This window comes from Podarcis bocagei (assembly GCF_964188305.1).
Source record: "Podarcis bocagei genome assembly, chromosome: W".
Lineage (NCBI taxonomy): Eukaryota > Metazoa > Chordata > Lepidosauria > Squamata > Lacertidae > Podarcis > Podarcis bocagei.
Genome location: NC_138131.1, coordinates 3,040,364 through 3,056,772, shown reverse-complemented (window position 1 = coordinate 3,056,772; position 16,409 = coordinate 3,040,364). Strand labels below are relative to the sequence as shown.

Here is a 16,409-nt window from a genome sequence, read left to right as displayed (position 1 = left end):
TCGATCATGAACTCCTGGACCACCGCCTTGCCGACGTGGGGATCCAGGGCACAGTCCTTCAATGGCTGCGCTCGTTTCTCTCTGGTCGGGGACAAAGGGTGGCGCTTGGGGGGGAATTGTCATCGCGCCACTCCTTGGTGTGTGGAGTGCCTCAGGGTGCAATTCTCTCCCCAATGCTTTTTAACATCTTTATGCGCCCCCTCGCCCAGCTTGTCCGGAGTTTTGGGCTGGGTTGCCGTCAGTATGCTGATGACACCCAACTCTATCTGTTGATGGATGGCCATCCTGACTTGGCCCCAGACACACTGACCAGATGTCTGGAAGCTGTGGCTGGATGGTTACGTGGGAGCTGGTTGAAGTTAAATCCTTCGAAGACAGAGGTCCTCTGGCTGGGGCGGGACGATATGGGATTGAGGGGGCAACTCCCATCTCTTGCGGGGGTGCAATTAGTGCCAGCAACATCTGTTAAGAGTTTGGGTGTAATCTTCGATACCTCCCTCTCTATGGAGGCGCAGATTACAGCTATAACAAAGGCGGCATTTTTTCATCTCCGCCAAGCTAAGCAGTTGGCCCCTTATCTCTCTCGCCCTGACCTAGCCACACTGTGATCCATGCGACGGTCACCTCCAGACTGGATTATTGTAACTCGCTCTACGTGGGGATGCCCTTGAGACTGACCCAGAAACTCCAGCGGGTGCAGAATGCCGCGGCGAGACTCCTTATGGGGTCTTCGCTGCGAGATCACATTCACCCGGTACTATACCAGCTGCACTGGCTCCCGGTGGAGTACAGGATCAGGTTTAAGGTGCTGGTTTTAACCTTTAAAGCCCTATACGGCCTAAGACCCTCGTACCTAGAAGGCTGATCAGCAGCAGGTGGAGTCACTTTGCCTTCTGCTCCTTCAGAAGCTGACTCCTGGCCCATGAATCTCTATTGGCAAAGCATTCCACAAAACTGAGCCAATGATACTAAAAGCTCGGTTTTCTGTTGTTTTCTGCCTCACCAATCTGGGGAATGACCAACAACACTCCTGCAGCTGCAACACTCCAGGTGGTTCCTGAGGTACTCAGGGCCTAAGCTTTTCAGGGCTTCGCAAATTAATGCAAGGACTTTAAACCTGGTTTCGTACAAGGGTATCACATGCTGCCAGCCAGATTTCCCTATCAGCAGTCTGGCTGCCCCATTCTGTACCAGCTGTAGCTTCTGAACCTAGGCCCAAGGGCAGCCACACATAGAGTGCATTACAGTATAAAATAATAATAATAATAATAATAATAATAATAATAATAATAATAATAATAATAATAATAATAATAATAATAATTTATTTATTATTTATACCCCGCCCATCTGGCTGAGTTTCCCCAGCCACTCTGGGCGGCTCCCAATCAAGCATTAAATATTAAATACAGCATTAAATATTAAAAAATTCCCTGAACAGAGCTGCCTTCAGATGTCTTTTAAAGATAGGATAGCTACTTATTTCCTTCACATCTGAAGGGAGGGTGTTCCACAGGGTGGGTGCCACTATCGAGAAGGCCCTCTGTCTGGTTCCCTGTAACCTTATTTCTCGCAACGAGGGAACCGCCAGAAGGCCCTCGGCGCTGGATCTCAGTGTCCGGGCTGAACGATGGGGGTGGAGACGCACCTTCACCAGTATCACCAGTAACCAACCAGCTGGAAGCTGCTAGGCGGTTGAGAATTATGGGACACTCAGTATGTGTTGATCTTTTATTTATTTATTGCTTTGTCTTTTGTAGACTGTGGTGGGTTGGTGGAGAGACCCTGCGTGCTCAGCGGAACTCCAGAGAGCATTGAGTGAGTTGTTTTTTTTAAAAAAAAAAATCCACACATACATTTATATAATACTGGTTGCTTCTACCCCTTCCCTTCTGTCCTCTTTCCTCTTTCGTTTTTCCATTACACTTTTTTCTTCTGTTTGTTTGCTTGCTATCATTTTTATAGCTGCCACAGATGATCAGACGGCCAGCCGTAGACTCATCGTGCACTAGATCCACCCCACCTGCCGTCTCTTGGTTAACAGCTCAGCAGTTTGACCTGTTGAAGGCTTCCTTCATATATACACATTTAGCTCCCTTTCCCAATGTAGACAAATCTTCATAGTCCTCTTTTTTTAAAAAAACCCCCTCAAGTGGGTTTGTTTGAACATGGGTACCATTATCGTTCTTCCAGTTGACTGATAATCTTAATTTATTCGATACCTGGAGATTGAAGCATCCCACTGAAAAGGATATTACCTATTTTTCCGAAGATAAAAAATTGGAAGGGAGAATAGACGCAATTTGGGCCTCTAAAAAATTGACATTGAGCTTGGTAAAAGCAGAGATTCTGAATAAATCTCTCTCAGACCATAATCCAGTTACTATACACATAAGATTTAAAAAACATATGAGAGGGAGGTGGCAGATGAATGATGAACTTTGGAGAGATGAGCAAAAGGTGAATAAAATGAGGGAATTGTTGAAGGAATTTTTCGAAATTAATGAGAGACATGGGACAGACAGGAAAATCATTTGGGATACCAGTAAAGCCTATATGAGAGGAATTGGAATACAACAAATGGCAAAAATAAGGAAGGATAAAGCAAAGGATACTACGGAAATAAATAAACACATAAGGGAGAAGGAAAAGGAACTGTTGAAAAATCCAAAACAAGAGAGTATAATCCAGAATATTAAAATTTTACAATCCCAATTAAATAATTTAATAAACAAAGAGGTAGAAAATAAGATTAAATGGACAAAACAAAGGTGTTTTGAATCGGCAAATAAACCGGGTAGGATGTTGTCCTGGCTAACAAAGGAGAAGCAAGTGGATAGGGTTATAAATAAGATTATTGTACAAGGAAAAGAAATTATAGACCCGGACCAAATAAAAATGATCTTTAGGAATTTTTATAAAAAAATATACGAGTTGGAAGACAAAGATGAGAATAAAATTAAAGAGTATGTAAGAGAAAACAAAATCCCTGAACTAGATGGCAAGGAATTTAATAATTTAAACTCGTGCATAAGCTCAGAAGAAATAAGAGAGGTGATAAGGAAAATGGAAACTGGGAAATCACCAGGCCCAGACAGAATACCGATTACAGTGGTGCCTCGCAAGACGAAAAGAATCCGTTCTGTGCTTCTCTTCGTCTAGCGTTTTTTTTTTTGTCTTGCAAAGCAAGCCCATTGAAGGATTAGCGGCTTAGCGCTATTAGCGCTATTAGAGGCTTATCTGCTGATTGGATCAGCTGATAAGCGGCTTAGCGCTATTAGCGCTATTAGAGGCTTATCTGCTGATTGGATCAGCTGATAAGCGGCTTAGCGCTATTAGCGCTATTAGCGGCTTTTAGCTGCGTTTAGCGGCTTATCTGCTGATCGGATCAGCTGATAAGCGGCTTAGCAGCTTAGAAAAAGGGGGGAGGGGGAAAAAACCAGCAGGAACTCGCAAGACATTGTCGTCTTGCGAAGCAAGCCCATAGGAGATTCGTTTTGCAAAGCACCTCCAAAGCGGAAAACTCTTTCGTCTAGCGAGTTTTCCGTCTTGCGAGGCATACGTCTTGCGGGGCACCACTGTACATATTACAAGAAACTAGAAGAAGTAATAATCCCTAGACTTAAAAAGATCATGAATGAGATAATGGAAGAAGGGAAAATTCCTGACTCTTGGCGCGAAGCGTGGATAACCTTATTACCAAAACAAAGAATGGACCCAAATATTATAAAGAACTACAGGCCAATTTCACTGTTGAATATTGATTACAAAATTTTCGCAGGTGTGTTAGCAAATAGATTGAAAAAATGCTTGAACAGAGTACCATATTTTTCGCCCTATAGGACGCACCTAGTTTTTTGGGGGGGAAATCAAGGGGAAAAATTTATTTCCCCCCCAGGTTTGCGCAGCCATCCCCAAGCTAGAAGAGGGAGACGGAGCGCTCCGTCTCGCTCTTCTGCCTTCAGGGACAGCCTCCCTAGCCTCTGTGGGACAGCTGCACTGCAGAGGCTTTGCGCAACCATCCCTAAGCTAAAAGAGGGAGACGGTGCGCTCCGTCTCCCTCTTCTGCCTTCAGGGACAGCTTGCCCTGCTATCCCCCGACTTTGTGGGGCAGGCTTGCTTCTCCCCCCCGCCAGCCTCCAGATCAGGTCGGGGAATAGCGGGATGGCGGCGCTCCGCCTCCCCGCTATCCCGCGAGCTTGTGGGGCTGGCGGCGGGAGAAGCAGGCTTGCTTCTCCCCCCCCCCGCCAGCCTCCAGATCAGGTCGGGGAATAGCGGGATGGCGGCGCTCTTTAATACCATTCGAAATTTTTGTCTCCCCGGTAAGAAGCCATTCTGGTCCCTGCCTATTACCGTATTTTTCGCCCTATAGGACGCACTTTTCCCCCTCCAAAAATGAAGGGGAAATGTGTGTGCGTCCTATGGGGCGAATCCAGGCTTTCGCTGAAGTCTGGAGAGCGAGAGGGGTCGGTGCGCACCGACCCCTCTCGCTCTCCAGGCTTCAGGAAGCTATCCGCAAGTCTTGCGAGCCCGGCGGGATGTCCTGCGGGCTCGCAAGGCTTGCGGGCAGCAGCCTGCAGCCCAAAAGCTGGGGGACAGTGGGGAGGCGCAGCGCCGCCACCCCGCTATTCCCCGACCTGATCTGGAGGCTGGCGGGGGGGAGAAGCAAGCCTGCTTCTCCCCCCGCCAGCCCCACAAGCTCGCGGGATAGCGGGGAGGCGGAGCGCCGCCATCCCAGTATTCCCCGATCTGATCTGGAGGCTGGCGGGGGGGGGGGGGAGAGAAGTGCGTCCTATAGGGCGAAAAATACGGTAATAGGCAGGGACCAGAATGGCTTCTTACCGGGGAGACAGATAAAAAATAATACAAGAATAGTGATTGATCTTCTAGAATATATTGATATGAAACCTAACAAGAAGGTGGCAATGCTACTGGTAGATGCGGAGAAAGCCTTCGACAGTGTGGCCTGGAATTTTCTGGTCCACACTGTGGAAAGTTTGAAACTTGGGAACAAAATTTCGAATGGTATTAAAGCGATATATGAAAACCAGAAAGCTAAGCTAATAATTAACAATGAAATAACTGAAGAATTCCAAATTGAAAGAGGCACCAGAGAAGGATGCCCTCTATCCCCACTTTTGTTTATTATGACGCTGGAAACACTCCTAATAGCGATAAGAAAGGACCCAAAAATCAAGGGGATTATTCTAGGTAACAGACAATTTAAAGTTAAAGCATTTGTGGACGATGTAATCATTACTACAGAAAACCCAGAAGAAAGTATACCAGAAGCACTAAAGGAATTGTTTGAATATGGAGGAGTATCAGGCTTTAAGTTAAATAAAGAAAAATCTAAATTACAGTGGTGCCTCGCAAGACGAAATTAATTCGTTCCGCGAGTTTTTTCGTCTAGCGAATTTTTCGTCTTGCAAAGCACGAAATCCCATAGGAATGCATTGAAATTCAATTAATGCGTTCCTATGGTCAAAAAAAGTCCAAACAAAGCCAAATTTGGTACAAGAGTTTATTAAGTGCTCTTTAAAGTCACACATACTGTAAAGAGCATTTCAAAAATTGAAGGAACAATAAATTAAGTTTCTAAACATGACAGAAAAACATTTAAAAATCAACAAAGTGTACAGTACATTTTCTAAGACTCTGGGGGACAACTCGAAGAAGGTTCCTCTTCCACTCTTTGCTTCTTGCTGAAGAACCCCCTCCTCAACTGTTCCCCCAGCCACCCACCACACAGAAATTCAAATCCAGAATTTTTTTAAAAAAACAGCAGAGTGGCCCAATGGTCACAGAAAATCATAAAAATGCAGAAAAAAACACACAAGCTTCCAGATTCTTGCAAACCCCTCCCCAACACCAAGTCCTTGAATTCCAAACACCCCAACCCAAAATCCAACCCCCCCCCCCAAGTTTTAAAAGTTTAAAAGAAGTTTTGGAAAAGCTTCAAAAATCACCAGTCTTCAAAAACCTCAAAAAAGGCTACCACACCGCGTTCTATGAGTTGCTCCTCGAAGTCAAGTCGCAACTGTATTAACGGTGTTAAGAAAAAGGAAACAAACAAGACGTTTTCGTTTTTCGTCTTGCGAAGCAAGCCCATAGGGAAATTCGTCTTGCGAAGCAGCTCAAAAAACGGAAAACCCTTTCGTCTAGCGAGTTTTCCGTCTTGCGAGGCATTCCTCTTGTGGGGCACCACTGTACTAATGAAAAATATGGGGGTAAAGGAACAGGAAGAACTGGAAAGAGTAACAGGCCTTAAAATTACCACAAAAGTTAAGTATTTGGGGATCTGGATCACAAATAAAAATACCAATTTGTACAAGGATAACTATGTGAAGAAGTGGAAGGAAATAAAAGGACATCTAAATAAATGGAATAAATTGAACTTGTCCTTATGGGAAAGGATATCCTTGATAAAAATGTCAGTTCTACCAAAAATGCTCTTCCTTTTCCAGACGATCCCAATAATTATCAGGACAAAATGTTTTAAAGGTTGGCAAAGGGATCTTTCTAATTTTATCTGGCAAGGTAAGAAACCAAGAGTAAGGTTCAAAGTTCTGATGGAGCCTAGAGAAAGGGGCAGGTTCACAGTCCCAAACCTCAAGCTGCATTTTGAGGCTGCATGCATGACATGGCTGAAAGATTGGATATTACTGACAGATACCAAAATCTTGGACCTGGAGGGCTGGGACAAAGTTTTTGGGTGGCATGGCTACCTGGGTCACGATAAAATAAAAGCTCATAGAGGATTCACTAACCATTTGGTGAGAAAGGCCCTATTCGAAGTCTGGGAAAGAAATAAAACAATAGTAACAGCCAAAACTCCCTGGTGGCTATCACCTATAGAGTCATCAGCCTTGCATAGAAGCAATATGAAAGATAGCTGGCTAACATATAGGGAACTCGTAGACGAGATAAAAGATTGCCCAACCGTAAAGAAATTTGAAGAATTAAAAGAGAGGGGGGTGAATTGGTTAGAATATTTCCAATTAAAAACAATATTTGAGAAGCATAGTAAGCTTAAGGGGTTTGATAAAAAAATCTTGGTATGGGAAAAATAAATTTTATATAACAACCAACAGACTCTCAATAATATATAAATTGTTACAAAATGGGAAAGTAGAAAAGGAGGAAAAAGGAGACGCTATTAAAAAATGGGAACAAGATCTGGGCCACCCAATTGAATATGATGAATGGGAAAGACTATGGACAAAAAATATAAATTTTACAGCATGTTACCTAATAAGAGAGAACTATATGAAAATGTATCACAGGTGGTACCTGGCACCAGAAAGCCTTGCAAAAATGAATAAAACATATAATAAGTGCTGGAGATGCAAGATACAAAAAGGAACCTTCTACCATATGTGGTGGACATGCCCCGAAATTGGGAAATTTTGGAGCATGATCCACAAAGAAATAAAGAAAATATTAAGAATATCATATAGTAAAAGGCCACAGGCATTCCTTTTAGGAATTTTAAATGACGAGGGGGGCCGCTAGGGGCGTCTTGGAAGATGGTGGATATTAACATCTATCCAGCCCGCACGAGGTAATTAGAGGCTGATTATGGGGAGTAAATCAGTCTCCCTTCATCTCTCCAGGGGGGAGAGATGCAGTTTTCACCCGCTGTTGCCATAAATCACCCCCGAGTTCGGAAGAAGGAGGGGGTGAGGCACTGGGTGCACAACCCTCGGCGGGCCTCGGAACTCCTCCGAAGCTGCTTCCACGTGCGAAACTAGTTGCGTTACTTAAAAGGAAAAAAATTGGTGAAAGATAACACACATGCTTCAAGAGAGGCAGGAGGTTTTTATCTGCTATTAATTTTACCACTGAAATGAAGAAGACTGAGACGGAAGATTACATCAAAGTACTACAGACATGGTATGTGGAATGGAATGCAACAGAACTGAAAGGGGGGGTGACTTTTTATTTTTTTTTGCTCTATGTGATTAACTAATAATCCTCCCTCTTAGAAGATCTGTCACAGCAACTAATTGCAAATGGGACTAAAAATGAATTGTGTGGGAATAATTTGAATTTAAAGGTTTTACTCTGTGAAGGATTTGGAAAGAAGAAGGGCTCTCTTGTGATGCAGTAAGAATGGAGATTTGATACGAGACCTGTGTTGCAGAGGTTTGGTCTTGGGGAGGGCGAGCCGACGATTTATTACTTTCAAGGAGATTGCGATCTGGAAGGGGCAGCCCTCCTGGAAAAAGACTAATTTACGATGCAACAGGTTGGGAAAGTTAAAGAGCGAGCTTTTAGACTGTATTTCATCAGAACGACAAAATGGTGATTGCTTGCTTGAGCGGAAATGCCTGGATTATTGGATGAGAGTGATTTACGAGAGAGCAGTACAAAGCCCACACAGAAACACAAATAAGACTGTTTTTTTCAACCCACTTGCGGAGCAATTCGGAGGTGAATGAAAAGGAAAATGAGTAACGACAAGGATTGAGAAGAGGGGACTGGAAATATCATTCTTAAGCTGAAAGCAGCACAAATATTCGAGGATTGGACTCCTGCCGATCGAGAAGCATGGGTACCCCCCACAAAAATTTTTAATTTGGAAAACAATTGGACATGATATGTATTGTTATAATTTGGATTAATTGATTTGATGTGTTTGATTTGGTAATATGAAACTCAATAAAAATTATTTTTAAAAAAATTAAAAAGGAATTTTAAATGATGATATTCCAAAAGACAAAATTATTTTTTTCTTATACGCAACGTCTGCAGCAAGAATCCTGGTGGCTAAGTACTGGAAAGGGAATCAGTTACCCACTAGGGGAGAGTGGCTATGTAAGCTCTCAGAATACTTAGAATTAGCCAAATTGACAGACATAATAAGACAAAAACCAAAAAGTGAAGTAAAAAAAGAATGGGAGTGCCTAAATGAATACCTCAAAAGTCAAGGTTTGAGGGCAGAAATCTGGCTGAGTCTGGAATAACCTTGTGAAGTGAAAGGATATGAAAAAAGGATTTATATCTAGATGTTGTTGTTTTAGTGTTTATAATATTAACTTGTAAGATATGGATTTGTGTTTTTTTTTTTTTTTTTAGTTTTTGAATGTTGATTTTTGTGTGTTGTGTATTATTATTTTTTGATATCTTTCGTGGTGTTGTTGTGTGGAAAATACTAATAAAATTCATAAAAAAAGAACATGGGCACTTTTTAAGAGCTGAAAAGTTACCTTGCAGTTGTAGATAAGACCCCAAATAAGCATTTGACTGGCCTTCTGACATACAGCTCTTGTTATTCATGGCAGGTGGTGAGCCAAGTCACTTGGAGGAGATAATTGTAATAATAATAATAATAATAATAATAATAATAATAATAATAATAATAATAATAATTTATTTATATCCCGCCCTCCCCAGCCGAAGCCGGGCTCAGGGCGGCTAACAACAATAAAATAATGCAACATTCTAAAAACATTTCATTATAAAAATTAATTAAAATCAAATTGATGGCAACCATTAAGCAAAGATTCTGTGCAGATTGCCAGAGGAGGGAGTCAGGCTGCGCCCTGACCATAGGCCTGGTGGAACAGCTCTGTCTTGCAGGCCCTGCGGAAAGATGTCAAATCCCGCAGGGCCCTAGTCTCTTGTGACAGAACGTTCCACCAGATTGGAGCCGCAGCCGAGAAAGCCCTGGCTCTAGTTGAGGCCAGCCTAACCTCTGTGGCCTGGGACCTTCAGGATGTTTTTATTTGAAGACCGTAAGTTCCTCTGTGGGACATACCAGGAGAGGCGGTCCCGTAGGTACGAGGGTCCTAAGCCGTATAGGGCTTTAAAGGTTAAAACCAGCACCTTAAACCTGATCCTGTACTCCACCGGGAGCCAGTGCAGCTGGTACAGTACCGGGTGAATGTGATCTCGCAGTGAAGACCCCGTAAGGAGTCTCGCCACGGCATTCTGCACCCGCTGGAGTTTCTGGGTCAGTCTCAAGGGCAGCCCCACGTAGAGAGAGTTACAATAATCCAGTCTGGAGGTGACCGTCGCGTGGATCACAGTGGCTAGGTCAGGGTGAGAGAGATAAAGATCCAACTTCTTAGCTTGGCGGAGATGAAAAAATGCCGCCTTTGGTATAGCTGTAATCTGCGCCTCCATAGAGAGGGAGGTATCGAAGATTACACCCAAATTCTTAACGGACGGTGCTGGCACTAATTGCACCCCCACAAGAGATGGGGGTTGCCCCCTCAATCCCATATCGTCCCGTCCCATGTTAAAAAGCATCGGGGAGAGTATTGCAGCCTGAGGCTCTCCACACACCAAGGAGTGGCGCGATGACAATTCCCCCCCAAGCGCAACCTCTGTCCCCGACCAGAGAGAAACGAGCGCAGCCATTGAAGGACTGTGCCCTGGATCCACACGTCGGCAAGGCGGTGGTCCAGGAGTTCGTGATCGGCGATGTCAAAGGCTGCTGACAGGTCTAAAAGAATCAGCAGCCCTGACCCGCCTCGATCCAGCTGTCTACGGAGATCATCTGTTAGGGCGACCAGAGCCGTCTCGGTCCCATGACCAGCGCGGAAGCCGGACTGGAATGGATCCAGAGCCGATGTTTCATCCAGAAACCCGCCAAGCTGTTCAGCAACCGCTCTCTCAATTACCTTACCCAGGAATGGAAGATTCGAAACCGGGCGGTAATTGGATAGATCTAAGGGATCTAATGATGTTTTCTTTAAGAGTGGGCACACCACTGCCTCCTTCACTTCCCCTGGGAATATCTCGGTGCCAAGGGACAAATTGATGATATCCCCCAGGGGGGCTCGCACCTCGTCTGGACACGCTCCAGTCAGCCAAGACGGGCATGGGTCGAGAGGACAGGTGGTTGGCTTTCCAGCTCTGAGGAGTCTGTCCACATCGGCTGGGGATATCCGATCAAAGTGGTCCAATACTGGACCCAAGGACAGTCAAGGGGCCTCCAGTTCCGTTATTGTATCCAAATTGGCAGGGAGGTCATGGCAGAGCAACAGAACCTTCTCTGCAAAAAAGCTCGCAAATGCCTCACAGCTGTGTGTCAAATTGTTATTTAAATTTGGCTGTCCCTCGAGGGACGTTAAAGACCTAATTATACTAAATAATTGCGCCGGGCGAGAGCTAGCGGATGCAATGGAGGCCGAGAAGTAAGACTTCTTAGCGGCCTTCACTGCTATCTCGTAGGTTTTCATAAAAACCCTGTAAGATGTTCTTGAAGCTCCGTCACGGGCACCCCGCCGTACTTGCTCTAGCCGTCTGAGGTCCCGCTTCATTTTTTGGAGCTCCTCGGTAAACCAGGGAGCCCGGTTTCTGCAGGGTCGCAGAGGGCGCTTAGGTGGGATCTCATTGATGGCTGCCAGGAGCTGGATATTCCAGCCCTCAACAAGCTCAGTCAATGAGTCGCCAGGGGGAGCAAGGTCCCGCAAGGCTTGACGGAATCTATCAGAGTCCATCAGCCTCTGCGGGCGAGCCCAAATTGGCTCGCCACCTAAGCAGGGTGGGGATGGAAAGTCAATCCTGGCTTTCAGAGCGTAGTGATCAGACCATGGCACCTTCATCGAAGGAGACATGATCACATCTATACTGACGCCAAAGATCAAATCCAGCGTGTGGCCTGCTTGATGTGTGGGGCCCGAAACAAACTGGGAGAGCCCTAGTGTCGCCATGGAAGACATCAGGTCCAGAGCCTGTGAGGAGGGAGTGGCATCAGCATGGATGTTGACGTCCTCCAAGGCCCAGCCAGCCACCGCCTCCAGCAGGCCTGACAGGGTGGCTGCTGGTGCACTAGGTGGCCGGTACACCAGCCAGACAGCCAAGCTCACCTCGGAGCCCCACACTAGGCCAACACATTCAATGCCGGGGATCGATGGCGATGGTAGAGCCCTGAAAGAACAATCTTCCCAGATTAATAATGCCACCCCTTCCCCCTGGCCCACAGTCCGCGACTGGTGGAGGACAGAGAAACCCGGGGGCGCCATCTCTCGTAAGGTAACAGTTTCCCCTTCGCGCACCCAGGTCTCCGTCACACAAGCCAGGTCAACCCCCTGCGAGGTAAAGAAATCTCACAGGGTGGCGGTTTTGTTGCCTATAGACCTGGCATTGCACAGCACCAGTGACGGAGGTGAGTAATCCTTGCTCACCCTACCCTCGTCCCTTGGGATGGGGCGCAGATTGGAAGGGGTACGAGCATATCCGTATCTCGATCCCCTTCGCCTGTGACATCTGCCCCCACCGCCATACCCCCCTCGCCCCTCCACGGTATCAATCCCAAGCCTCATACTAGCCTACAAAATATAAAAACAAAACAAACCAGGAACAATTATACCAAAACAAAACCAGTCCCCACCCCACTCAACATCCAACCCCAAACCAGAACAAAATAAAAATACATGAATAAAAACCACCGTTCACGATGGTACAACAAAGTAAAAAGTAAAAACACCTTTAAAACACTTTGAATATATTTTAAAAAATTAACATTTGCTGCAGCAGCACCAGTGTCCTTAAGTTGTGGTGGTGGTGAGTGTGGGCCCCGCCCCCTAGGCTTGATGGAGTTGGCCTGCAGGAGGGAGCGGCCTTCCCCAACACTCACAGTGGCAGCAGCAGCAGTGTCCCAGGGCCTGAATGAGGCCTCTTAAAGCTGTGGCGGTGGTGAGTCTGGGCCCCGCCCCCTAGGCCTGGTGGAATTAGCCTGAGGCGGGAGCGGCCTTCCCCAACACTCACAGTGGTGGCAGCAGCAGCAGTCATAGATAGATAGATAGATAGATAGATAGATAGATAGATAGATAGATAGATAGATAGATAGAAACTTTATTCGTGTTAGCCGATGGCCATAGCAAGAATAAAACATTACAATATACACAGAAGAAAGGAAATTTAGTATAAAAGCACAGTTTAGGGTCTTGAATCAATGGTCAGATAGTGGCCCTTATTCTAATTGCCCCTGCTAAGAACCTAGCAACCTTTGCTGTTATCTGCTCTGTTTGGTCTGACAGGAGAAAGGACACTGTGGCAGTAGTTGTGCATCCTGGGATGGTCAGTACGATTGGGGTGATGATCTTGTTCCTCAGGTCTTTGTAGAAAGTGCAAGACAGGAGGATGTGTGCCACTGTTTCGGTGCTACTGTCTCCACAGGGGCAAAGGCGTTTCTCATGCGGGCTCTTTTGGAATCGGCCCTCAAGTACAGCAGATGGCAAAACATTCAGTCTTGCGAGTGTGAAAGCATGTCTGTATTTTGGGATAGCTAGTTTGTACAGGTATGGAGCCAGAGAATCAAAATGGGTAGATGGAAATTGACAATACCATGGGCAGAATTTCCTTATAGTGGCCAGGTTGTTCTGATGCTCGATATCTTTTAGATGTTGACAAATTAGAATGTTTGCTTTGGTTAGGCCCATAGTGAGTAGGTGTTGTGGGGATAGGCCACAAGAGTGGAGTTTTTGGTAGATGGTTTTAAGCCAGACACTTTTGTGGTAGTCTTGAAGTACTAAGGATAATAAACCGGGGGGATTTCAGTTTAGGTGGAGCCAGAAGTTAAAAGTTCTTTGCCAAGTCCATACTTCTACTGAGGGGAAACTTGCCTCCATTCGCAGTGATGGAGAAAAAATCTGCCTTAAGAACTTTGATTGAACAGCTTCCAAAGTACCAAGGTGGTTACCAGTCCAAATCTGACCCCCGTATAATAGTTGTGCTAGGGGTTTAGCCTGGAAGACTTCTAGGATTGACAGTATGTGTTTGCCACCCTTTGTATGGAAAAACCGTGTCAGAGTTTTGGCACTTTGGGATGCTTTTTCTTTTGCACATTTTTGGTGTGCTCCCCATGACCCCATGGACTGGAAGATAAGGCCCAAATGTTTGAAAGCTTTGACCTGTTTGATTGGCTGATTTTCCATACGCCAACTGTGGGGCCTATAGCTTCTTGAGAAAACCATAACTTTGGTTTTCTGATACCGTATTTTTCGCACCATAGGACGCACCGGACAATAGGACGCACTTTGTTTTAGAGGGGGGAGAACAAGGGGGAAAAAATCTCCCCCTCTCTGCCCAGTGCCCCTTCAGTGAAGCGGCAGGAGGCGCTGCACAGAGAGGGGGAGAACTTTCCCCCCTCTTGTTTTCCCGCTCTAAAACAAGGTGCCGTTTAAGGTGCGTTCAGGCGGCTACCTTGGAAGCCTGGAGAGCGAGAGGGGTCGGTGTGCACTGACCCCTCTCGCTCTCCAGGCTTCTTTTTTATAATTTTTTTAAATTAAATTTTCCATAAAATCTTCAGTCATTCAATTTTCCACATCACATATTTTAGTTTATTGAACCTCCCTCAACTCCTCTCACAATCATCCAAAGTTATTCTCCTATTTACACATTTCTTAATTATAATATCGCCTTTAAATAAAAAAAATGTATCCTCGTTTACATTCTTGCGATATTCCTTAGTTTTCACAAAGCTTCTTTAAAACACACTAGCGTTGTGTTCTCCTCACATACAGTTTTCAAATACTCTCTAAATTTTCCCCAGTCCTCCAAAAACTTATGATCTCTTTGAAGTCTGATTTTTCCCGTTAATTTGTCCAGTTCCGCATAGTCTGTTAATTTACTTCTCCATTCGTCCAGAGTCGGTACTTGTTCTTGTTTCCACCTTTGAGCTATCAGCGTTCTCGCTGCAGTTGTTGCATACTGGAAGAGTTTAAAGTCCCTCCTATTTATTTCCTTTCTGGTTATCCCTAGTAAAAAGGTCTCTGGTTTCTTTAGAAAGCTATATTTCAGCATTTTCCTTAACTCATTATATATTGTTTCCCAGAACCCCTTCACTTTCTTACATTCCCACCACATGTGCATAAATGTGCCCTCTTTCTCTCTACATCTCCAGCATTTGTTGCAGATTTTGTACATTTTTGCCAGCTTAGCCGGTGTCATATACCATCTATATACCATTTTCATGGCGTTTTCTTTTAACGTTATACATGCTGTAAACTTCAGATTTTCATTCCATATTTTTTGCCACTCTTCCAGCTCTATACTGTACCCTAAATTGCTGGCCCAATGAATCATTACCTCTTTAACCTCCTCGTCCACCGTGTGCCATTCCAATAGAATTTTATACATTTTAGATATTATTTTACAATCATTATTGACAATTTCTGTTTGGAACCTCGAATCCTTTTCATTATACCCTTTTTCTTTCACATCCTTTTTAAACATATCACTTATCTGCAAGTAGTGCAACCAGTCAAATACATGTTCTTTCACTTGCTCATATGGTTTTACTCTCCATTTATCCCCTTCTTTCATCACCAAATCTCCATACGTGATCCAGTTACTTCTCATATTGATTTTCTTGACTCCCATAACCTCTAATGGGGATAACCAATGTGGTACCCCCTTTCTAATATATTTTTATATCTGTCCCATACTTCAATTAACGATTTCCGGAATATATGGTTTTCAAACGATTTATGGCCCATTTTTTTCTCTTGCCATAGATAAACATGCCACCCGAATCTGTTATCGAATCCTTCTAAATCCAGTAGTTTTGTATTTTTAAGTTTTATCCATTCTCTTATCCAGCAAAGACATGATGCCTCATAATATAGCTTTAGGTCTGGCAGGGCAAATCCTCCTCTTTCTTTTGCGTCCGTTAACAATTTATATTTAATTCTCGGTTTTTTGCCCTGCCAGATGTATCTTGAAATCGTTCTTTGCCATTCCTTAAATATTTTTACTCCTCTTAATATTGGGATCATCTGAAATAAAAATAGTATCTTGGGTAGCACGTTCATCTTAATCATTGCTATTCTACCCCAAAAGGATAGTTTTAACCTTCCCCATTGTCAGGGAACTGCCATCAGAGGCACGGGAGAAGGAGAGGGTCTCTGATTCTGCAGGAGAAGGTCCCAGCGCTAGGGGGAGACTCAGCTGGGAAGTAGGGGAAGAGAATGAGTGTAACACCAGGGATCCAGGAGAGCAACGGGACAGGGAGTTGCAGGGGCTCCAGGACTCTTCGTTGGAAGTGAGTGAGGAGAGCCCAAGCACCCCGCTGCCCATGCCCACCCTGCGCAGGAGACTCCCGCGCAGTGAGAGGCGGAGACGATTGGGCGTCAAACAACTCTTATGTTGGGAACGCTTTAAGAAACGCCCACAGACAGATTCTACGAGTGACTAAGGGCAGCCACGCTGAGATGGGCTGTGCAGTCCGGAGGGTTTAACCAGGCAATCTAATGCTCAAACGGAGCAGGATTACGCACGAGTAACTCCCAACCATTATAGCAATCTGTCTGTCACTGAAAGTTGCGCAACAAGCAGAAGGGGGCATCATGAGTAAGACCGGAGAAGTCGGAGCCACGAGAGGGGCGGCTGGAGGCCAATCGCTGGAGGAGAGAAACCGCGATCTGGAAGAGCATATAGCCATCCTGACGGCG

The 16,409-nt window shown here is 45.0% G+C and overlaps 2 protein-coding genes across 7 annotated transcripts in view; both read left to right on the top strand.

Moving 5' to 3' along the window:
* The window catches only part of LOC308577831 (far upstream element-binding protein 3-like), a 400,928-nt gene that overhangs the window by 180,909 nt on the left and 203,610 nt on the right, over positions 1–16,409 (top strand). For all 6 annotated transcript variants that reach the window (XM_081178227.1, XM_081178225.1, XM_081178228.1 and 3 more), the window contains one exon: positions 1,761–1,818. In XM_081178227.1, coding sequence (XP_081034353.1) covers positions 1,761–1,818 — 58 coding nt within the window. The remainder of the gene's footprint in view (positions 1–1,760; positions 1,819–16,409) is intronic.
* The window catches only part of LOC308577842 (putative CENPB DNA-binding domain-containing protein 1), a 495,861-nt gene that overhangs the window by 353,737 nt on the left and 125,715 nt on the right, over positions 1–16,409 (top strand). The window lies entirely within an intron of this gene.